Below are 24,100 nucleotides of genomic sequence, written 5' to 3'. Positions count from 1 at the left end.
CAGAAGAGGAGACTCCCTCCTCTTCTTGTTCTTCGGGGCTCTCACTCTATCTGTTGCCTGCTGCCTCCAGTATCATCAACTTCTCTCTCTAAGTTCTTTCTTAGCAATATCTAAAGCTGACCTCTGTCTTTAAAAAGTTGAGTTCTTCCACACTGTGCCCTTCTCTGGCTGCCTTCCTCCAACCAGCATCTGTGTCATTAGTAGCACAGATGCTCCTTGAGTGACTAACGATGTCATGTTCTGATAAACCCATTGCAAGTTGAGAATATCCTAAGCCAAAAATGCATTTAATATGCCTAATTTGCGGAACATCATTGCTTAGCCCAGCCTTCCCTTAAATGTGCTCAGAGCACTTGCACTACCCTTACATTTGGGCAGAATCATCTTACACAAAGCCTATTTTATAGTAAAGTGTTGAATAGCTCATGTGATTTATTGAATACTGCACCAAAAGTGAAAAACAGTGATTGTATTGGCACTTGAAGTACAATTTCTACTGAATGCCATCACTTTCATACCATCATAAAGTTGAACAATGCTAAGTTGGGACTATCTGCACAATTTCCCTCAAGTATATCTTGGATCTCGCACTCTCACCCCTGGGGTGAAAAACCTTCAGGGCTTTGTTTTCTCTCGACTCCCCTGGGCCTGGGGTAGCAAGGTCTTCTCCCGGGAACACAGTGCTTGTGAGAGTCTGCAGGTGGTTGCAGGACTGGGAAGGTTTCTGTCCTGTTGAAAAATACTAGCACTTAGCACAGTACCTGACACACAGTAAGTACCCAAACTATGAAGATGACGATGACCACAGGCACCCTCACCACCAGCACTGCAGGTTGTGCCAGGAGGGAAGAAGCAATTCTGACAAAGCTCTGGCTATGACGTTCCCTGTGGGCACCCCTCAAGGTGCCTCCCTCTGTCACCCTCCACCCCCCCTCCACACACAACTTGAGAATATCCAGCTTTCTCCATGCTTCTCAGAGAGGCCCCAGAAGGTCACTCTTTCCAGCAGGGTAAATTGTGGCAGTTCCTGTGGCACGGAAATAAGCACTCCCTGGCACAAAATGCACCCCCACAACCCTTCACCTGTTAACCACTGCCCCTTTCTTGCTTCTTAAAGCTTAACCATCTCCTCCTACCAGTTTCCCTTCCCATGGTGCCTTCCGTTTATAAACTGATTAGGTCCAAGAAGGCCTGGGCACCACTGGACTTCAGGCCCTCTTGGAGGCTCCAGAAGAGTTAAAGGTGTGAAAGGGGAAGGGAGCCCAGGTTCTGCTGGGGACCCAGCCTGACTCCTGGGTCTCTATAGCTTCGCTATCTCAAGGTCGAGGGTGGGGGAGACCGCAGTTTCAGGGGAATTAGGGGAGACCTCAGTTTCAGGGGAATTTGGTGCTGTTTTCCAGTCTCCCCAGCTTCTTGTACTCTTGTTAGATTTGGGGGCAATTTCCCAGAAGAGAGTCTGGAATCTACGACCGGCAAGAGAAAAGGGAAGACAGGCTGGCTGAGGACGTCTGCACCTACAGCTCTACAGTCCAGACTCAACCCCCAGAGAAGGCTGCTCATCCCCACCAGGGGGCCACTTTGTGCCAAACCAGAGAAGGACGGGTGGGGAAGGTGGAGAGGCTAAAATAAAAAAATCTGTCAACTTGGAAAGAGGAAGTAGGCAAGGTCAGCCGTGTGTGGATTGCAGGCTTCCAAGCTGATGGCGCTGGCGCTTCAGAACCCGCTGCCTGCTGGGAGCTGAGCACGGGGCTGACGGCTTGCGCTGGTTGCCTGGTTGCGGAAGAGAGGAACCAGAGTTCATGGGTGCCACCTTGCTCAGGAATCCTGCCTGACCCCCTTGAAAGTTAAGCTTTTCTCCTAGTGGTTCTTTCCTCTGGCCCACGACCAGGCAAGCTCGCCCAACCTACCGTCTGTCCCCAGCTTCCAAACTGCTTTCAAACCCCTCCCCACTTAGTCTCCAAAAGAGTGGATGCCTGGGTCTCCTTGGCTCCTCTGCCAAGAAACTTTGGGTTTCCTCTGGCACTTCTCCAGATAAACCCTCCCAGCCTCCGTGGTCCTCACACTCACCTTCCCCAAGGGCTGCAGCGCAGGGCCTGCCCAAGACCCCACCACACCCTGTCTGTCCTCACCTGGGGGCCACACCGCAGTTCACACCTGGATGTGCAATGGCCCCCTGAGGTTCACTGGTTCCTAAGAGGAACTCGTGATCAGCCCGTAGGGGACAAAACCGTCTACCCAGCCTCTCAGCACAAGAGGCTCCCTGTCCTCTCCCTCTCGCAGGCATCCAAATTCTGAAGCTTCCACCTCCTGAGAACGTTTCTCCTTTCGGCCTCCCTCTCTTTGGCTGGATGACCCCAAATCTCGCCCTAACGCTTCTCCACTGGCCCCCTCTCCGGCACCTGCTAAGGAAGGGCCACGCTCCTTAAGCTGAGGCGCCAGCAGATTTACAAGTTTTGAGGGAAAACAACGTATTTCTCTGGTTAGGCCACTCAAGGCATAAAAGACCCAAGGCCCTGGGAGACCCCACGACGGGGCTTCCTTTTGGAGTCTGCATGGAGCAGAGCGTGCAGGGCTGGTCGTCCCGTTGCGGGCTGGCTCGCCAAAGACGCCCCTTCCTTGCCTTGCTCCCCCAGGCTCTTGAGAGAGCCCTGGAGAGTTCTGGAAATCCTGCTACCTTTAGGACCTGGAGGATCCGAGTGGGGGGGGTCACCTTCCCCGCCCCCAGCGAAGTCGGCGCCGGAACTGCCCTAATGGAAACCAGCCGCCAGGCACTCCAGGAGGGCTCAGGCCGACCCTGGGGGCCATCAGAGATGCGCCAGGCCGAGGGAGCTCGCGGCGGCTGGAAGATGAACTTGACATCCCGGCTCCACCGACCCGTCAGCGGCTAGTCAGCGGCTCGCACCCCATCCCCACTCCGGCCGGACCAAAGTAGAATCCGGGGTGTGCACGTGATTTCCCAGGGAGGGCGGACTTGGGGCTTTCCCTGTCGCACCTTCCATCGGGGGACCGTCCCCAAGTCCCCGAGAGTCCCTCGGGCAGGATCCTTAGGGCTCAGAGCACAGGAGGACCTGGCTTGCCTGGTGGAGGCGAGCAGCCGAGGGGTCGGTGGAGCTGCGCCCCAAATGAGTTCCTGGCGCGCGGTTCTCCCCACCCGGACCCTTTGTCCGCCTCCTTCTCCCTCGTCCCGGGCCTAGGCTCAGGGGACCCAGGCGGCAGCGGCGGAGGTGGCAGAGGCAGAGCCCAGAGGCGCAGCCCTGACAGCTGGGAGGGTCTCACGTGGAGCCGTCCCCGGGATCCGCGCAGTGACGGCGGGGGTCGAGGGGGTGGGGTAGGCTGCGGGCGCGCGGGATGGGGGCTGGGGCGCAGCCCGAGAAGTGGGAGGGGATCGGGTGAGGGGTGGTCTCTGAGGAGGAGCCAGGCTGGACCTTATTGTTCCGCGCTCGGCCGGGGAGGGCGCGGGGCGTTCGGCTTCCCATGTTCCTCTCCCCGCCCCCGCCCCGTGGGCGCGAGAGGAGGCTGGGGGCTCCTTGTGCACCCGAGACGCCGCTGCCTGGCTCGCCGGGTGGGGTGTGGGTCCTCCGAGCGGTGCCGGGAAGGAGGTGCTCTCTGCCCGCGCTCCCAGGACGGCTCTACCCAGGGCGGGGGTCCGGAGTGGGCCGACCCCCGCAGCGCCCTGGGTTCGCGGGCTCAGAGGCTGGAGACAGCGAGGAGCTAGGGTCCTTCACCCTCGTCACATGCCTCCCCAGGAGTCGGCGTCCCAGTTCCCCGCGATGGCCGCGGGCCGCTGCCGTACGGAGACGCCGCGCGGACTCCGGAGCGCCCCTTCCTAGCGGGGCGCAGCTCTTTCTTGTCCCCCGCCGGGCCAGCGGGATGGGAGGCGGAGGGTCGGTCCTGAAGGTCTGCGCGGACCACCGCGGGGGCATCAACTGGCTGAGCCTGAGCCCCGACGGGCAGCGCCTGCTGACGGGCAGCGAGGACGGCACGGCCCGGCTCTGGAGCACCGCCGACGGCCAGTGCTGCGCGCTCCTGCAAGGTAGACCCTCCCACCCCCTCCCTGCCCTCTTCGCCGTCGCTCACCGGCCCCAGACCGCGGACCCCAGCTCCTGCGCCCGCAGATCCCTTTCTAGAAGTCCAGCCCCGCTCATCCCCGCACACTCGCGGAAGAGCGTTTGTCTGGGCCCACCATCTGGCTATTGAGCTCTCGGCAGGGCAGGGTGAGGTCCGGGGGTGGAGTGCGGGTGCAGAGCAGGGTGCGGCCGGGGGGCGTCCGCTACAAAGGCGAAGATCATTTGTCAACCAGCGTCAGGAAATCTCCCTTGACAACAATGTTAACAAACAAAAAGTTAAACATATACCCCTTCTAAGCAAACCTTCCCTTGTCTCTAGGTGTTTTGTGGCCTCTTTGTGGCCAGTTGTGCTCTTCTGGCATTTCCTGTTGACGACTATCGTAGTAATAATAGGGGCTTGTTAAGAGCCAGCGGTGCGGAGAAGTGTGCCGTCGTCACACTATGTTACCCCACATACAGACATGGAAGCAGGCTGGGAGTTAAGGAATTTGTCCAGGTCGCACAGCCAGTGAGGGGTAGATGGCAGTCTGAGCCCTCTCATTGCTGTAAACCCCGCCTGCATGCCTGTTGATTTCTATTTGTGTCCTGTACTCATTCAGGAGGTCAGTGTGCCTCGGGTTCACCTTCTCCTGGGCCTGTCCTGTGCACTGTGAGGTCCCTTTCAGCTCTGACCCTCCTACCGCCCAGGTAGCACATGCAGTGGATGAGCCGGGAGGCTTTCTGTTGTGGGTAGTTCTTGATCACCGCCGGCTTTTCCATCATCATCATCAGTGAACTCTCTGTGACCTCTCTCAGGCCTTCCAACTTAGCTAGGATATTAGCCCCAATATTGGCTAATCCTGATACTGATGGTTTTAAATAAGAGCAGTTGACCAGGTGTGGTGGCTCACACTTGTAATCCCAGCACTTTGGGAGGCAAAGGCGGGTGGATCACCGGAGGTCAGGAGTTTGAGACCAGCCTGGCCAACATGATGAAACCCTGTGTCTAATAAAAATACAAAAGATTAGCCGGGCGTGGTGGGGGGCGCCTGTATTCCAGCTACTGGAGAGACAGAAGCAGGAGAATCATTTGAACCCAGGAGGCAGAGGTTGCAGGGAGCTGAGATAGTGCCATTGCACTCCAGCCTGGGTGACAGAGCCAGACTCTGTCTCAAAAAAAAGAAATAGGGTAGATATTTCAAACCCAACAGGGATGACTTTTGGATTACCGGTTACTTGGGAGTTGGTGTGGATAATGGAGAGGTGGCCACAAACTAACCACATCGCCCCCAAACAGCCACACACACTTACAGGCATGCAATCAGGAACGGAAAATGTGAGGTCTTTTAGAAATGTTAAGTCCAGTTGGTATTGCTCCCAAACATAAGACTGTATTGGGAGTAGAGGGGTGGGTGGTGTTTCTGAAATGCGGATCCCCAGGCCTGGGATCCAGTGATGCAGTCCTCCGTGAATAGAGCTGTAGAATTGGCGTTTCTTGTTGTTGTTGTTTGAGATGGAGTTTCACTCTTGTTGCCCAGGCTGGAGTGCAGTGGCATGATCTTGGTACCCTGCAACCTCCGCCTCCTGGGTTCAAGCGATTCTCCTGCCTTTCTCCTGCCTCAGCCTCCTGAGTAGCTGGGATTACAGGCGCTCGCCACCATGCCTGGCTAATTTTTTTGTATTTTTATTAGACTTGGGGCTTCATCGTGCTGGCCAGGCTGGTCTTGAACTCCTGACCTCAGGTGATCCACCAGCCTTGGCCTTCCAAAGTGCTGAGATTACAGGTGTGAGCCACTGCGCCCAGCCTAGAATTGGCATTTCTAACAAGCTTTTGGGTGGTTCTTATGCACAGCTGGCCCCGGGAGCCCCTGGGCTGGGGATGATGGATTGTGGGAGCCCAGCTCATTAGGTGGGTTTTCTCCCCAGTGGGGGTCCAGGCTTTGCCAGACTGCCTGTGGCCTAGTGGGTCCTTGGCTTTGCCCCCATGGCAGCTCTGGAGCCTCACCAAGCCTCCAGGGCCTACCCTCCTGCCCAGCTCTGTGCCTGGCACCTGCGCTTCCTTCCTTCACACCCACTTTGGTGACCCTCACGGCTGCTTGTCCCCTTGAGGTACTTACACTCGCTTTCCGGGCAGGGTGCCCGATCTTCTGCCCTAATTGAGGGCAGGGCTGTCCCCACTCAAGCAGGAAACTGGAATGAAAGAACTGCAGCCCATTTTGCTAGGATTATTTTTGCTATTATATGGGTTGACATTTCAGAAATTTTCAAGGACGGGGACAGAGGTCATCTTTCTGTATCCTGAGATTCTGCTGATACACTCAACTTGTAAGAGTCATCGCGAGTGTGTGACAGTCCTTTGGTGTGGACCCCCAAGGAGAGCAAGGTCTTGCCAGTTCCTTTCTCCCGCAGGATTTTTTTTGTATCAGTGAAATATTAAAACGTCTTAACATTTGTTTAGTGCCCCATATTTTATAAATACACATCTCTGTGCTTTGTTATTGTGTAATGATAATCCTCACGACACTGAGGCGGGTGGGATTGACACCAGTTTACAGAGGAGAGTGGGAGGTGCAGATTCCTTAGCAGCACACGCGGCATTCCCGTTGTTTTCTAGATACCACCGACAATGGGGTGGGTGCTGTCGCCAACATCCCCGGAGGCGCGGTGCGGTTGCAGGACTCATCCAGGGTGCCGCAGCTGGTCTGTGGCAGAGAGGGCTTCTGAAGACTGCATGGCGCTTCTCTTACCCCAGATGCCACTGCGGGGGAAGTTGTGTCCGGACCACATGGTTGGTCTGTGGTGGCCCCATCCCTAGAAGCGTCCTCACTCTAAATCTAGATCTTTCCACTCCGGCTCCTTCCTGGTCCTTGCACAGCTCTGGCCCACAGGAGCCTGTGGTTGGCCAGTCCTGGATTTCTTGGGCAGAGCGGCTGGGGCTGGCGACTCCTAAGACCTCTCTAGAGGTCTTTCCTCTGGAGACCTCTGGCTGTGTTCATGGCAGCAGGGGCAGTCAGGGGCTGGCTCACAGTGAAAAAGGCTTCATTGCAATTACTCTGCAAAGAGAAGAATTACTTGCCACGTGCTTATCCCTGACCCCCTCTTTTTCAGGTTTATTCATTGGGTATCTCCTTACTTGGGGGCACTTTGTTGGTTTGGTGAGATGAGTGGCATTTTCCAAAATGGTGGTGCCTATCCTATCCTGTTCCAGTTGAGTAGGGGACTCAGCCTGAAGGTGGCAGCCCACTGTGGCTGTCCCACTCGCTTCCTCGGCTTCTAACATGAGGGGGCGGGGATTGTGTTTCATTTCCTGGGTACAACCGCACATTCCCATTTGCTGGGAGCCTGTGGTTTAGGAGATTCCCTGTGAAACCTGGCAGGAGAGCAGTGGCGGAGAAGACTGGGCTGAAGGAGGCCTGGAGCACACCAGTAACAAGAGCTACAGCAGCCTCACACGGCTTGGGGGCAAGTGACCGCTCCCACCAGAGAAGTCCAGAAAGCCAAGCTGCATAGGTCTTGGTTCAAAGTGGGGCCTTGCAGATTTGCTACAAGTCTCTGGTGGCCACTTCAGTGTCCATTTCAGCCATACTGTCGGTGCTTCTGGGCCCAGATGTCACCTGCCTCAGGGTCCCAGCACCCTCAAAACTGGATTCTAACAGGAGAGTTTAATAAAGGGACACTCTGCAAAATGCAGGTGGAGCATAGAAGAACCAGAGTGACTGTGGCTCAGACCAGCAAGGCTGCCACCTCTTCTGGGCCTGAGTCCGGGATGCAGCCGCTGCATCCTAGAAACAGCTGAGAGGGCTTCCTTCCAGGTTGGATGGCCACAGCCAGTCTGAGGGAGCCCTGCAGGGTCGGAGATGGGGAAGGGGAACGTATCCTGACCTAGAGTCTCCACCTGCAGCTCCCACTTGTCCGAACCCACAGTGGGCTCCCTTTTATCTAACCCAGTGGGAGTCTTAGATAAGAGTGAGCCCACTGTGGATTCATGTAGTTGGTGGGGGCAGGGTGGAAAAGAGGGGGATTGGGGAGCAGAGGAAGGCTCAGTCCTGGACGGCAGGCTCAGTGGGGCTTTCCCCAGTGAAAATAACCCCTTGTGCTACAAGGGCTGGAGTAAGCCAGGTCAGCAGTGCCATCCCTGCCCCGTGTGGCCACCAGGGCAGCTGTCCAGTCCGTTGTCTGAAGCTGGGACACAGGGAAGGGAGAGACAGCTTCCATGCAAGTCTGGGGCAACAGGCCCACTGCAGCCCACCGCCAGCGGAGACCTGCCACCACCAGGTCTGAAGCTGAGCTGCTTTTCCTGCATGGGGTGGTGAGGGAGGGAGCAGTTTGACTTGCAACTTCCAGTGAGTCCTCAGGGTGTGCAGGCGCTACCTTGGCAGAAAACTATCGGCCTCAGCATGTTCTTTGAACATAATAACTGCATCTTATCTGCATTCTTCATCCCTTCAGAAATATTTATTTTTAGTTTGGCTTTTTTGCTTATTCTGCACAATCCCTGCAGCCCCTGGAGGTATGATGAACCCGCCCTCCCCAACGCCTTCCCTCTTCGGTCCTGGGGTCCGCGGGGTTGGGGTGGGTGCCTCGTTGGGGTGAGGGCCTCAGCTCCAGGGGTGGCAGGCCTGGGTCCGTGTCCTCCGTGCTAGGGTGATCCTGCAGGCCTGGGCCAGTGGAGGCCTGGTTAGTATTCTGTGGAACATGGGGATTGGGGTTGGGGACATGCTCTGTTGGCCCGGCTCTGACCCGTGACTCACTTGGGTGTGTGTTCAGATGCGGGTGACTGCTTGGAAACCCAGGGGAAGAGCCTATCCACAGCAGAACCCTGACCGCTGTGGGCCTCTGCTGGCTCAGTGCCAGGCTCTGCCACAGGGCAGAGGGCAGAGGGCATCAGGGCAGCCTGGCCCAGTTCAGAAATGGAGGGTTTTTTTAACCTTCATCATTGCCTGTTTTCTTCAATCTTTGTATGTATTTACATTCTTATCAATTTGCCATCATCTGCATACATCCTTTATTCCTTACACACATCAGAAAGTGATCCCTCATTTCAGGTCTGCAGCATCTCTGGCTTCAGGCTTTAGTTCCACCACGTATAGATGCCACAGCTCACTAGCTGCCATTGGCTTTTAAGTGCTTTTCTTGACTTAACATACGACTCACTCCTGCACTTCACCTTCCTGTGACTGAGATGGGGCGGGAGCAGCTGGGCTTGGCATCAGCCCCACAGGATCCTTAGGCGGGTGCCCGGCACCTGAATGCCCACAGCACACCTTGACCGCCTTTCTATCCTGGGTGTCTCCAGCCTGGATCTCTCTGCTGAGCCCTGCTGGTGGCAGCAGGGAGGGTGGGACGGATCTGTTCCCAGGGAAAGTTTATTGACAATCTTAAAATATTTTATAAACCCTCTGGGGTTGGCAAAAATCTAGCCTGTGTTTTGGCAAACACATTGCCCTCAATGTTTAAGCCGACATGTATTTTAAAGGAAACAGAATCTGCAGTTTCTTCAAATGTTGACTTAATCCGTGCATTGTTTTCTTAGCAGCCTGGTATATGCCCTCCAGGGAGACGGGAAAACTTTTTTGTTAAATTATGTTTCTTAGAACTCAGGACGTTGCGTTTTTCCAAGAGTAACTGAACTTAAACTCAGGGGGTCGGGGGAAGGGGTGGATGTGAATTGGCTCGAAACTACCCAGGAATTTTAAATCCCTGTCTACCCAATACCAGCTGTCTAAATGAAATTTTAAAATTCTATCAACATTCTTAGTGTAATCAGTACATTCCCCCAAATGTGTGGATGTTTGAATTCGTCCATTGTCTCATCTGTAAAATGGCTCTTAGTTCTAACAGTCTTTTGATTTGACTTCCTGGTCCCTGAGTTCCTCAAATCCAGTTGGGCCTTCCTGTCCAACACGTTCTGCACCTGTGGGTTCATCCAACCACAGATGAAAAACATCCAGGAAGAAAAAAAAACTCCACAAGCCTCCAAAAAGCAAAATTTGGCTTCGCTGCTCACCGAGTACTACGTTGAATCCACACGAGTGAAGTGATGTGTAGGCATGGCAGTGGCTGTCATAAGTAACCTAGAGATGAATTAAAGTATGCGGGAGGATTGCATAGGTTATGGGCAAATGCCACACCACAGGGACCTGAGCGTTGCGGAGTTTGGTATCTGCAGGGGATCCTGGAACTAATCCTTGATGGGTATTGGGGGACAACTGTGTACACACCATCTTTACCTGAAGGGAAGGCCCTACTAGCATCAGAGACCCTGAGGGCCCCCAGGGCTGCTAAGCAATGCCTGAGGCATGAACATTGATCTGGCAGCCAGGGCAATAGTCAAGCTATCTAACTGCACCCATGAGATAGAGTCCCAGCCAGCCGGTGGGGTAGCTCAGGTGCTGGGACCCCAGACATCGTGGCACGGCCCTTCACTCTTGGCCCTCCATTCTGGCCTCATCAGCCATCTGCTAAGCACTCAGACTCTGGCCTGGAGGCGCCCCGTGGAGCCAGCCCTGCATGCCTGCTCTCCCAGCCGCTGTTCTCCCTACAGACACCGAGTCACCCTCTTCCTGGTCCCCAGTGCTCAGGCACTGTGGTTGTATTCAGCGCCCACCTGGATAATCTAGGAAAATCTCCTCAGTCAAGGTCCTTAACCTCGTCACATCCACAAAGACCCCTTTCCAAGTAAGGTCACATTGACAGGTTCCAGGGATTAGGACCTGGTGTCTTGGGGCCGTCGTTCTGCCTACCACAGTATCTCTCCCCAGTGTAAGAAAAATAGTGAACATGCGCCGTTCCCTCTGCGGCTGCCTCTGTCCTCAGTCTGCGCTACATCCCGTGAGGCAGGCACTGTCCCCATCCCAGGTGAGGAAACGTGGAATGCAAAAGCTGAAAGGTTTGAAAAAGACTAAAAGAAGATGATAAAGAATGAGGAGGGAAGGAGATGAGGGAGGAAGGCAAAAGTGGAAGCCAAGGAAACAGGGTTTAAGGTGCAGGCGAGTACCCATGGATTGCTCCTGCTGCTGATGGCTGCTGTGAAACCTCAGTTCTTGTCTTCTTAGTTTAAAAGAATTGAAACGAGACACAGCAAAGGAGATGCAGCATAGAGCAATGTATTGCACAGGAGGAAGAATACCCTGAAAGTTAGGTGCAGAATAGACAGAATGCCCCGAGAGGGGAGTCAGGGTGGGCTGCCCATGAGGATGAGACAGCAGAGACCGGCTGGAGGAAGGATCCCTTTTTCGGAGTCTTACCTGATTATTCGTGCGCAGGTGGGGAAGGGGGTTGCTGGGAAGCATGTTCTGTGTGCACATGCACAGTGGCTGTGCATCCCTGTTCATACGTCACGTGTCTCGCTGGCATCTTACATCTCCATGCAGGGCTGTGTTTTTACTATTGTAATGAGCAGAGTGTCACTCTGAGGACAGGTAAAAATCAAAGTGCACGTGCTCTCTACAGGGGAAGTCCCTACTGGAGACAGCTTTGCTTGAATGAGCCTGCCTGCCATGCGAATCCTGGGGCTTACTGTGTTGACAGCGCAGTCGCCATGGTTGCTGCATCCTGAGGACATGGCTACTTCCCTGACTATCTGTCCTGCCTCACTGGTACCCCATGCTTCCTGAGAATCACTCAGACTGAAGTCATTCTTTAAAAAGGATGAGTTGAGGGCTGGGCACGGTGGCTCACACCTGTAATCCCAGCACTTTGGGAGGCCGAGGCAGGAGGATCACTTGAGGTCAGGAGTTCGAGACCAGCCTGGTCAACATGGCGAAAACCCATCTCTACTAAAAATACAAATAATTAGCCCGGTGTAGCAGCGGGCACCTGTAATCCCAGCTACTCAGGAGGCTGAGGCAGGAGAATCACTTGAACCCGGGAGGCAGAGGTTGCAGTGAGCCCAGATCGCACCACTGTACTCCAGCCTTGTGTCAGAGTGAGACTCTGTCTCAAAACAAAACAAAACAAAACAAATGCTAATTGACTCCAGCTTGTTTCAAACACTCTCTACATCCTGCTTTCTTCCCTTTCCAAACATTGTTCCCAGAAGAAAAGCAGCAGCTGGCATCCCCAGTATGCTCATCCCCAGTATGCTCATCCCCAGTATGCTCATCCCCAGTATGCTCATCCCCAGTATGCTCATCCCCACTATGCTCATCCCCAGTATGCTCATCCCCACTATGCTCATCCCCACTATGCTCATCCCCAGTATGCTCATCCCCAGTATGCTCATCCCCACTATGCTCATCCCCAGTATGCTCATCCCCAGTATGCTCATCCCCACTATGCTCATCCCCACTATGCTCATCCCCAGTATGCTCACATCTCTCCTGTCCCTCGTTTGCAGGACACGAAAGCTATGTGACCTTCTGCCAGCTGGAGGATGAGGCCGCCTTCACATGCAGCGCCGACTGCACCATCAGGAGGTGGGACGTGCTCACCGGGCAGTGTCTGCAGGTGTACCGAGGACACACGTCCATTGTGAACAGGTCAGCCTGGCTGGGGGCTTGAGCCAAGTCTCACCATGGGCCCCTGGTGGGGCTGAGGGGTCAGAGATATGGGCCCCTGCACGTGAGGGCCCTCAGCTCTCTGGGGAAGTAAAAACGTGAACAGCTGGGAGGTGGTCAGTAGCACCCAGTGACGTGGACCCAGGACAGGTAGCAAGCTCAGTGCCCACGGCTGCGTGTGGGGCAGGGAGGCAATGCCCATCCTCTGAACTCAGCCTAATGCTTTCCCCTTGGGGGCACAGCAGCTCCCCGCTGGGTGCAGGGAAAGGCACCAGAGCCTGCCGCTCATATGGATGGGGACACATTCCGTAGGAAATGGTTTAATTGAGACCCGATGGTGGACAAAGGTTTGCAGGAGGAGGAGCGTGGGGGATTGTTCTGAAGATGGAGTTGAGGGTATTTTTAAGCCTCTCCTTTCTTTGTGGCTGTGGAAAATATCCCGGCCCCTCCTTCTCAAGAAGGTTGGAATTGTTCCTTTCTCAATGAATTTGGGTCTGAGCTGAGCAATGGAAATTCCTTTGCTGATCAGATCAGTTGGACACTGTTGGAGTCACCTGTGGTGGTCACCTCGGACTCCTGAGGGAAACCTCCTGGTGCCCCTCGGGCCTGGAAGCTGCACTGGAGGAGGGGCGCTGCCTGGAAGCTGACCCAAGTAAAGACAGGGTGGTGCAGGCTGGCACTGGGGGGTCCTGAAGGTGGGGCTGGGGGCGCAGACCAGACAGGATGAACCCCGCCAGAGGGATGCTGCTGGTTGAGCTCTGACGGGAACCCCTACTCAGTGGACCAGCACGGGGGGACAGGAAAGGCAGTGAGAGCCATCAGCCCAGCTCGCTGGAGTCCCAGATGGCTGTAGCCAGAACCGATAATCCATAGTCGGCGGGCAGGGAGCTGGGTGACACCCTGAGGAGGAGGCTGAAGGGATGTGGGGACTTCTTAGAGTGAATGGGGGGTATGCAGACATCAGGTAGGGTGCCCGATTGGCCCCAGCCTTCCTCAGCTGAAGCAGGTGAGGCCCTGAGACCTGCCCAGGCAGCCCACAAGGTGGTAAAGAAGGGGCCAGATAACTCAGGGCTCACAGCTCCACTGGCCTCTTCCCAGCACTCTGACTTCCCTGAGAAAGAAGTTTGCCAAGGAAGAGGAGAATGGGGCTGGGGAGCACCCTCCTATGAGTCAGGCAGAGGCTACGATGGGCTCAGCAGGGAGAAGGCCTGCCAGCAGTGACCAGTGGGCCCTCAGCTGCCAAACCCACAACTGTCAGATGCTTCTCAAAAGCAAAACTGGACCATTTAAGGTAGAAATCATGCTCGGCCAGGTTTACTCTTGCATGTGCACACACAACTGACACATACACACATGCACACACAACATACATATACACCATACACACAACTTACATACACATGCATACACAACATACATATACACCATACACACAACTGACACACATACACATGCATACACAACATACATATACACCATACACACAACTTACGTGCACACACACACAACATATACAACATACACACACACATACACACGTGCACACATACACAACATACATATACACTCATACACAAATTACATACACATACAACATGCATGCAACATACATATACACAATACACACAACTTACACACATACACATGCATACACAACATACATATACACCGTACACACAACTTACATACACATGCATAGACAACATACATATACACCATACACACAACTTACGTGCACACACACACACAATATACATATACAACATACAACTTACACATACGTGTACACATACACAACATATACACTCATACACAAATTACACACGTATACAACATGCACACAACATACATATACACCCATACAACTTACATATATGCACACACAACACACACATGCACACACATAGACACACAACTTACACAAGCAACAAAACATACACATATACACACAAAGTACATACAGGCACACATCACACACAGCACACATGCATGTGTACACACACACACATACATATACACATGCACGCATGTACACATGTGCTCACAACACATACAAATACACACACTATTTTGGATCAGTCGCGGCTCCAAACCCACAGCTCTGTGTAGATATTTGCATGATTAAGTAACTGTCCTCATAAATCAGTGAGATCCCTGAGGAACTCACTTCCTCCCATGTTTTCAGAGCCAGGTCAGGCCTGTGAGCTTCGGGGTCACCGATGGCTCAGTGGCCTGGTGTCCCTGCCTTCTCACACCAGGCAGGACTCAGCCACCCCCTCCATGCCCCAAGGCCTCCCGCTGTGCCCTTCCTCCCACTACACCCTCTTCCTCCCGCACTTTGCCTCAGCAGCATCAAGGCATCATTTCCTTTAAAAATACATGTAGTCCCAGCTACTCGGGAGGCTGAAGCAGGAGAATCACTTGAACCTGGGAGGTGGAGGTTGCGGTGAGCTGAGGTCGTGTCACCGTGCTCCAGCCTTGGCAACAGAGTGAGACTGCATCTCAAAAACAAAACAAAACAAAAAAAACATTTCGTGAAAATCATCCTATCTGGGTCTTAGGGAAGAAGCCAGCTGGAAAGGGGTAGTTGGCATTTGAGTGCAGCCTGTGTTGTTGAGCTGCTTGTGGGAAGTGAGGAATGCTGTTGGGACCCTGCGGAGGCGGGAGGCAGCAGGCTTGTCCCCTGAGTGGGTCTCCTGTCCACACCAGGCTGGCCGGCAAGCCCTTCTCGGGAGGGCGGGAGGAGCAGCAGGTCTGGCCGAGGTCCTGATTCAGGAGGGTCCCACCCTGGCAGGGATGCATCTTGCTCCAGCGCAGCCACGGCCACATCCCTTGGTGGTCTCCTCTTCTGGGGTGCAGGGCTTCTTACCAAGGGTGTGTGTGCAGACCCCCTGAGGTTCTGTGCAAAGCTCTGCACTGAATGTGCAGCTACTGCAAATGTGTGTTTTTCTGGGGAGCTCTTGGTTTTCATCAAAATGAAAATAAGAGTCGTGAATATTGTGTGGGGGCCTTGGTCTCCCATGGTTGGTCAGTTGCACTGCATGGACGTGTTGTAACCGAGCGAGTTAGAGAGAAACGCCACACTTTGAGATGAATTCAGGAGTCCTTTATTAGCCGGCGACCGTGAGACGGCTAGTGCTCAAAATTCTCTCGTCCCGGAAGAAGGGGCTAGATTTTCTTTTATACTTTGGTTTAGAAAGGGGAGCGGGGGAGTCTAGCTGTAGCAATCTTCCAGAAGTAAAACAGGGAAAAAAGTTAAAAAGACAAATGGTTACAGGAAAGCAAACAATTCCAGGTGCCGGGGCTTTAAATCCATCACAAGGTTGGGCTTTGGGCGCTATCAACCGGACACAAACACGGGGGCTTTCGGTACTATCGATCTGGCGAATTCCTGGGAACTGCAGATGTAGCTCGCCACAACATCAGTTAATTGCACAGCAATTATCAGTTAATTGCATTATTTGATGTGCTGGGAGTCAGCTTGCACAAGTTAAGTCCTTGAGGAAGGGTGGGTAAGGAACCCTTAATGTCTTGCAAATGAAGGAGCCAAATGGAGTCCATCTGTCCAGCTTTCTCAGCTAAGAGAGAGTCAATTAGGTTAATACAAGTTAAGGTATCACAGACGGACTCTCTTGGCTACCCAACCCCCAGTTCCCAGCCCTGTGGCTGGAACCCTGTTGAGGCTGTGACCTCAGTCTGCATGGGGATTGCCATGAGGCTGGCAGCAGAGGCCGCCACTGGCTGTGGCATGATTCCTGGCTGTGCCTCCCACAAGCACCCCTGGGTGCACTATGGGAGTTCCCAGTGCTCTCCAGCCTCGCAGGGCCCTCATCTGAAGTGCCCTGGCCCAGCCCCTTGAGCCGGCCCTGTTCCCAGGGTGACCAGCATGTCCCACTCTGCCCTGGACTTTCTCAGTCTTAGGCTGAAAACCCTGCATCCCCAGAAGCTTTTCAACTCTGGGCAAGCTGGGAGGGCTGTGCTCCCCTACCTCCTCCCCCTACCCCCTACCCCTACCCCCTTCCCGCTGCTCCTGGAGAGCTGCTGTGGGGATGTTGGAGGGATCCCAGCAGAGTATATAAGCTTGGTCCCTGCTACAGGTACCTGCCTAGGGGCAGGCAAGGAAGGGTGGGCATGAGGGGAATCAGGGTGGCTTCCTGGAGGTGGGGGCAATTTGAGCTGGACTTTGGAAGGTGAGTGTGGCAAGCTGGGCAGACACAGGGAGAGGTTATTTTAGCTGCAGTGCTGAGCATGGCCCTTTGGGAGGCTGTGTGGATTCTGGAACCCGTGCCTTCTGATCCCTGACCCCTTCCCTCTTGCCCCCAGGATCCTGGTTGCCAACAACCAGCTCTTCAGCAGCTCCTACGACCGGACAGCTCGGGTCTGGAGCTTGGACAAGGGGCAGATATCCCGGGAGTTCCAGGGCCACCGAAACTGCGTGCTGCCTCTAGCCTACTCTGCCCCGTGGGACCTCCCCAGCGCTCCCTGTGTGGAGGAGGCCGTGGCTGGGGGGCTCCTGGTGACTGGCAGCACGGACGGCACGGCCAAGGTATGGCAGGTGGCCAGCGGCTGCTGCCACCAGACACTGCGGGGCCACACAGGCGCAGTGCTGTGCCTGGTGCTGGACACGCCCGGCCACACGGCCTTCACGGGTAGCACCGACGCCACCATCCGTGCCTGGGACATCCTGAGTGGGGAGCAGCTGCGGGTGTTCCGGGAGCACCAGGGCTCCGTCATCTGTCTGGAGGTGAGACTGTCCTGGTCCCCACCCAGCTGCCAGGGGAGCCCGGGTCACCCCCTGCACTGCCGCCCTGCCCTAGGTGTCCGTGATTCGGCTGCATAACAAAGCGCTGCAGATGGGGGCCTGGCAAGTGCCACAGAGGCCTCGCGGTCCTGGGGCTGGGAGTCCAAGATACAGGGTCCGCAGGATTGGTTTCTGGTGAGGCCTCTCCTTAACCTGTAAGCGCTGCTTTCTCCCTGTCCTCGTGTGTGTGTGTGTGTGTGTGTGTGTGTGTCCTAATATCTTCTTAGAAGGACACCAGTCATACTGGATTAGGGCCCCGTATGAACTCATTTTAACTCAACTGCCTCTTTAAAGACCCTCTTTCCACAAGGCCACATTCATAGGTACAGGGGCCAGGTAGGGCTGCAACATGTGAATCTGGGGTGGGCACGACGTAGCCTGTAACACTCAGCTTCTGGGTGTGCATGCTGGGCCGGGGCTGGGGCACATCCTGCCTGCAGGGCGCCTGGAGCAGGTGTTGACTGTTGTCCTGGTTTGTTGTTGTGCTGTCAGGCTGAACACCGGCAGCCTCCTGGGCTCCGTCCTCCTGGCCTGGGGACTGGGATGTGGCCTGTCATGCTGTAAGCCGACAACCAGGATAGAGGAAACACACAGCGCTGTAATGGTGTGGCCTTGTGGGATGTGGGGTTGCTGCCGCGTCTCTGCTGCCTCCCCTGGACAAGCCACCCAGCCTCTGTGGGCCTCAGTTTCCTCACATGTACAAGGAGGATTACACTCCTTCTTAATTCCCAAATCCAAAAAGTTCCAAAAAACAAAAAAATGTTTCTTAAGCTTGACACGAAAACTCTCGGTGGCAGAGTCTGGCCTGAAGAGACCTGTGACGGTGTGCGCTTCCGTCATCCCAGTGCCTGAGGGTCCTCACACCTTTACTGCAGATGCAGGAGTGTGTCTGTAAGCCAAAAAATCCCGAAACGCGTGGTCCCAAGGTTTTGGATAAGGGATTATGGTGTGAAGTTGCCCCATCCGTGGGCTTGTGGAGATTTGGTGAATCAATGGAAGACACATGGACAGTGCTGCCAGGCAGCCCTTAGCCGCCGCGACTGCAACCATCCTTGCTGCTGTTGTTGTGAAGGACCTAACGGTGTGCCTGGCCGGAGGACCTGTTGGGTGTGATCCCCCACGCTGGGGTCTAGATGTTCCCGGCTCGGTCTTGGCCAGCCTCTGCCCTGCTCCAGGGCGGGCCCGACCCCTGAGGCAAGTGGTTGGGGTGCATTGCTGCCAGCACCTGGTGCTCAGTGAAGCCGCAGAAGATGTGAGGGACAGACTCCGGGCGACAGGGCTGGAGTTGGGGCAGCCCTGAGCAGGCGTTGCTGTGCTCAACCCCACAGGAGAGCCAGGCCAGGGACCCCATCTGGGGTTCTGGGGGTAAGGGCAGCCCCGGGGCTCTAAGACCAGGGGAGCAGGGAAGGGCTCACTTTCACGTGGAAGGAGGGTCACCCAGGTCCCTGAGATGCTGGGTGGGGCACGTGAACCCCACGTCTCTAACTCAGCTCCCACCTGAGGACATTGGGATGGGTGGACAAAGAGAAGGAAATCAGCAAATGCTGCGAGATGAGGGGCTTGGGAGGGCAGCTCGTTGTGGGGAAGGGGCACAGCGGTACAGGCCCAGCTCACAGGGTCTGTCTGCACAGGTTTCCCTTGGCCTCAGCTCCACCTCTGGTGATAAGAATGTTTCTGTTTCTTGATCTCCTGTTTTCAGGAAGGAAGAGGTCAGGGTGCGCTGCTCACATCTGTTTTTCACGTTCGTTTAACTCGACATCATCCTTATGTTAAAGGGGCGTGTTTTGGGGAGCACACTCCACCACTCTTCATGCTCCCCAGCCTCCCTCCGTGTCCTTACTTGTCAGATGATGGTGGCGATAACAGCTCTCCTAGTCTCCCAGCATCCCCGTGAGAGTCGGCACTAGTGGCCGAGACTCGTAAAGAGCTGGGGGCATCTGAGGCCTCTTTCCTGGCAGGCAGTTCCATGGCGGGCAGTGTGGAGTGAGGCTGAGACCTCCCCACCTGGCTCATGTCTGTGCTCTGAGCTTGCTGGGGCAGGGGGTCGGGAGGGGAAGGGGCCGGGAGTTCGCTGGGAGGCCTGTCCCAGGTGGAGCTGGTGACTCGCCCTCATGTCGCCAATGAAAGAGAGGAACCAGCCCAGGCATAGAGAGGCCGCTGGCCAGGTGGAGGCAGGTGCTGGACTGGCCGGGGAGAAAAGCAGCACTGTCCTCCCAGGTGACAGCTGCCCCTACCCCAGGGGTGACGGGATCCCCCAGGTTCGCTCCCCAGGCTATTCCGTACGGTCTCGGTGCTGTTCTTCCCGGAGAGTGGGAGCATAGGGTGTCCTGGCAGAGAGTCAGGAGGCAAAAGGAGAGAGTGCAGGGGGGCCAGCTCCCACCCCACACACCCGTGTGCACACACAGGCATAGGCGCACACACTCCACATGCACACGCATGACATGCGTGTGAACGCACACCCCACAGGCACACATGCACACATGTGTGAACACTGCACAGACACAAGCCACACACGTATATGCATGCCCACGAACATGCCACGCAGGCACACATGTCGACGGGTGTGAAGAGAGAGCCCCTGAGGGGCAGAGGCTCTGGCTGTGGACTCTGCCTTTGTTTTCTTTCCCTTTGAAACTTAGGCAGCCCCACAAAGCAATTTGAATGGGAAGAGGAGTGGGGACAGAAGGTGCCCATGGGAACAGCCAGGGACAGCCTGGCCCAGGTGGCCAGTAGGGCTCAGCCCTAGCAGAAGGGTGGGGTGCAGGGAGCCAGGACTGAGGAATGGGGAGCTATGGAGATGGGCAGGGCTGCCATGAGGGCTGAGATCCCCTAGGAATGCACTGGGGGTGGGAGGTTCTGGGAGGTGGAGGTGAGCCTCTCAGGACCATTAGGTCTCGTACAGACAGAAGGAAGGCAAGAAGGCAAGGAAGGACCTAGCAGGCGCCTGGGTAGCAGCCCCACGGTGTGCAGGATGCACAGCCTGTGACAGGCCTGGGAGATCCCTGGGCGGCCGGAGGCCCCAGAGTCTCAACTTCTGGTAGTGGCAGGGGTGGAGTTTGCCTCCTCTATTAGACTTGGCCTCCCCACCTGGGAGCCAGGCCCGCGGGATGAGCGAGTGAATGGGCGGCGCTCCACAGGGGTCAGAAGCTGCAGGAGGCATGGGCAAGGCCACTCCCTGGGTGGGGGCTTCAGGGGTTACATGTTCTCCACACAGGGATGCTCTCATGGTCGAGCACTCTGGGGCTTTACCCCTGTAAAACAAACCCTAAGTTCCAGCGTAAGTCCCCTTCAGGGAGGGGGTTCCTGTTCCCTGATGAGGAGTCAGTGGCGGCTGGGTGGGGGTCAAGGTGTATGAGAGGCTTGGGGAGCGGGGGGCACATGGAGAGAGGGCCTTGCTGGCTGGCTGGATGGGGGCGTGCAGGCAGGAGAGGGGACATGGCCCAGGCCTGGGTACAGGGGAGCATCAGGCTGCAGTATAGGCTGGGGCCCCCGGTCAGAGCTGGGGTCCAGGACGTCCAGTCTTGGGGAGCACATGGCTGGCTCCAGCCTGGCTGTTGCGTCTCAGCTGGGCACTCCTTGCCCTGCCCTGAGCATCCGAAGGGGCTGGCAGAAGGAAGGCAGCACACGCCTTTGCAAAAAGAGCAGCTGGCACTGAAGGCATCCAAACGTCTGGTGGTTTGGTCGCTGCTCAGGTGGTCACATAAGGTAACTATTCACTGACAGCCCGCTTCACTGGGGAAGGCCTGGTGGCTGAGGTAGAAGAAGGGGCCCCCATTGCCCAGGACGGTGGGATAAGGTGTCAGCCTCACGGTGCACGGGAGGGGGCCGAGGAGGAGGGGCGTCCCTGTCCTTTGAGTTCTAGATTCTAGGTAGACAAGGGTTTCTTTCAGTTTGTTCCCACCATCTCCCTAATTGTTCAGCACCTTCTTAACCCTTGGGAAATCTGTTGGGTGACATTTTGGTGCATCTGAGTGTGTTGTGACATTGCCCACGTTTAAGAGTCCCTCTTTCTCCCCACCACAGGGTGGGGAAGGCACCTTTTCCCACTCCTCCAGATCTGCCTCTTGAAAAGGACTGTCAGGCCCCAGAGCCGGTGCTCAGAGAAGCAGAATCCAGTCAGCCCCTCGGCCTCGCTCGGGCTCCCAGCTCACTCAGCTGCGTGTGGGGACCATGCGGCCCACAGAAGGGACCATCTTGCCTTTCTCTTCCCTTGTATATGATTTCTTTCACCTGACACCACTCAGAACATTGGAGTTTTGCAGGGGTTAGAGGCTGCTGTCTTACAAGCTAGGTTTGATTGGGGCAATGGGACATTTCTCACACTGTCCTAAACACAGATTCAGGGGCAGGGAGCCAGGGCAGGAGGCCGGCCTCATGAGCAGATCTGGGAAGCAGGACTTCTGGGTCTGGCATCCCCTAGCTCTCGACAGTCCCCGCCCCCACGGGTGGCTTTGTCAGCTCTCCCTCCTGCCCTCTGTGGCTTCTCTGACAGAAGGCCATCGCCGCCACAGCCTTTGTCAGACGGGCTGGAAATGTGGCTCATGATCTGCCTTTCCAGAAGGGCCTGATTGGCCCTCTCGGGTCCAGGAAGCACAAGAGGGGGACCCACAGGATCAGCTGGGGCCTCCCTTTCAACCATTTTCAGTGTTTACTCAGTGGCGTGAAGCACGTTCACGGTGTTGTGCAAGCATCATACCATGATTTCCAGACTTTTCCATCAGCCCAAATCAGAACTCTGTTCCCCATCAAACACTGACTCTGACTCCCCACTGCCCGGGCACCTGCCCTTCTGCTTTGTGTCTCTGAATTTGATGACTCTGGGTCCTCACGTGAGTGGAGTCTTGCAGGATCTGTCCTTTCCTGTCTGGCTTATTTCATGAGCGTAAGATCTTCAGGGTTCATCTGTGTTGTGGCGTATGGTGGGATTCTCTCCTTTTTCCGTGGCTGATAAATATTCCCTGGTGTGTGGACACCACGTTTCGCTTATCCGTCACCTGCTGATAGACACACGGGTTGCTTTCACCTTTCACCTGTTGTGAATGGGTGGACGGGATCTGGTGCATCCTGCCTTCAGTTCTCAGGCATGTGCCTGCCAGTAGGACTGCAGATGACTTGGTAATTCTCTGCTCAGCTTTTTGAGGAACTGCCAAAGTGAAATGACTCTTAAGGTGCGTGTAGAGGGAAAGGGACGGGAGGTGGGCACCGTACCATCCCTTCTGCCCGCAGCCTCAGGACGCTGTGCAACTTCCCGAGGCCCCCTGACTGTGGTGGGGGGGCTCCCTTTTCACAATCTGCCAAGTGAGGACATACAATGGCTGCCCCTGGGGCGGCCAGATGGGGTCCTGATGTGGGGGGTGTGCAGTGAGCTCCGGCTTTGGTCTGTTTCACTGGGAGAGCTCCGTCGTTGAGGGCCGAACCGGGGACTTTTCATCTCCTCCCCTCTAGCTCCTTCCCTGCTCCACAGCCTGGCCCTGCGAGTGCTCCATCCCCCCCAGCTCTGACTGTCCCTTGGTTCGTGGCACCAGGGCTGGCCATTACACCCCACACACTCTTGCATTTCAATCCTTTTGCGGCTCCTGCCCCGTGGCCTGCCTGGGACCCTCACTCTGCCTCAGTGCTCTGCTGGGCTGGAGATTATGCATTCAGCCAGCGTGGCTCACCGACACCCCCATCCACAAACTGCTCTCAGGAACGTGGCACCTGCACACAGGTCTGTGTGGCTCCTCCACCACAGCCCAGAAACCCTGTGAAGCAGGTGGCACCGTTGCCATCTGAGAGTGAAGCACAGACCTGCTTGTTGCTTTTCTCTGCTCTCGGCGTGCAGTCGGGGTCACTGACCCGTGGTCTATGACACCTTATCTCCTTCCCTTACCTCCAAATGAGAGAGGCCTCATGCTCACCTCCAGGCATCCGTCTCCTGTGCATACAGGCCTGGTGAGTGCCCCCTGCCCCGTGCAGGAAGGAGCGGGCAAATTCCTTCCAGGTGCCCTTGAGAGTCCTGGGCCCCCACAGTGGCTTTGCGAGCCCCAGTGTGTCACCTCTGAAATCGTTTTGCTGAAGAAGCGTGTGTGCTTGCAAGTCAAGAGGCAAGGGAGAGAGTGGCTGAGGTTTCCTGGTGGGCCAAGTGTGGGGCGTCTGCTGGGACCTGAGTGAGCCGCCCGGTGATGGTGCGTTTGACCCAGCTGTGGTGTCTGCACCACCCACATCACACATGTCAGGCTTCTTTGGTTTGTAGAGATAAACACATGGATAGCCTTTCCAGAGGCTGGGGAGGAAAAGGGGACACTGTGCAGTTTCACAGAGTCTTGGTCCATTGCAGCTCCTATAACAAAATACCTTGGACTGGAGGGCCAGGCACGGTGGCTCACGCCTGTTATCCCAGCACTTTGGGAGGCTGAGGTGGGTGGATCACCTGAGACCTGAGTTCCAAGACCAGCCTAGGCAATATGGAGAAACCTCATCTCAAAAACAAAACAAAACAAACAAACAAAAAGTGCAGAACACCTTTGACTGGGTAATTTATAAGTAATAGAAATGTATTTCTCACTGTTTCAGAGGCTGGGAAATCCAAGGTCAAGGTGCCAGCACATTCTATGTCTGGTGGCGGCTGCTCTTGCCACATCCTTCATCTTGGATGAAGGGACAGACAAGCTCCCTCCAGCCCTTTTATAAAAGGGAACTCATCCCATTTATGAGGCGGGGCCCTCATGACCACTTCACTTCCTAATGCTGTCACAGGGGGAGTTAAGTTCACT

At 55.5% G+C, this 24,100-nt stretch overlaps 1 protein-coding gene across 8 annotated transcripts in view; it reads left to right on the top strand.

The window, feature by feature from the left end:
- The first annotated feature begins 403 nt into the window (after nt 1-403).
- The window catches only part of WDR86 (WD repeat domain 86), a 31,773-nt gene continuing 8,076 nt past the window's right edge, over nt 404-24,100 (top strand). For 6 of the 8 annotated variants that reach the window (XR_013415716.1, XM_077997732.1, XM_077997733.1 and 3 more), the window contains exons 1-3: nt 404-4,033; nt 12,385-12,526; nt 16,868-17,288. Coding sequence is in view for 7 of the 8 variants with exons in the window: in XM_077997732.1 (XP_077853858.1) it covers nt 3,475-4,033; nt 12,385-12,526; nt 16,868-17,288 (1,122 nt within the window). In the remaining variant the exon portion in view is untranslated. The remainder of the gene's footprint in view (nt 4,034-12,384; nt 12,527-16,867; nt 17,289-24,100) is intronic. The other 2 variants (XM_077997736.1, XM_077997735.1) reach the window with 2 other exon arrangements.

This window comes from Macaca mulatta, chromosome 3 (genome assembly GCF_049350105.2).
Source record: "Macaca mulatta isolate MMU2019108-1 chromosome 3, T2T-MMU8v2.0, whole genome shotgun sequence".
NCBI classification, from domain to species: Eukaryota; Metazoa; Chordata; class Mammalia; order Primates; family Cercopithecidae; genus Macaca; species Macaca mulatta.
Note: the sequence above shows the minus strand (reverse complement) of the source record. Positions and strands in the feature narration are given on the sequence as shown.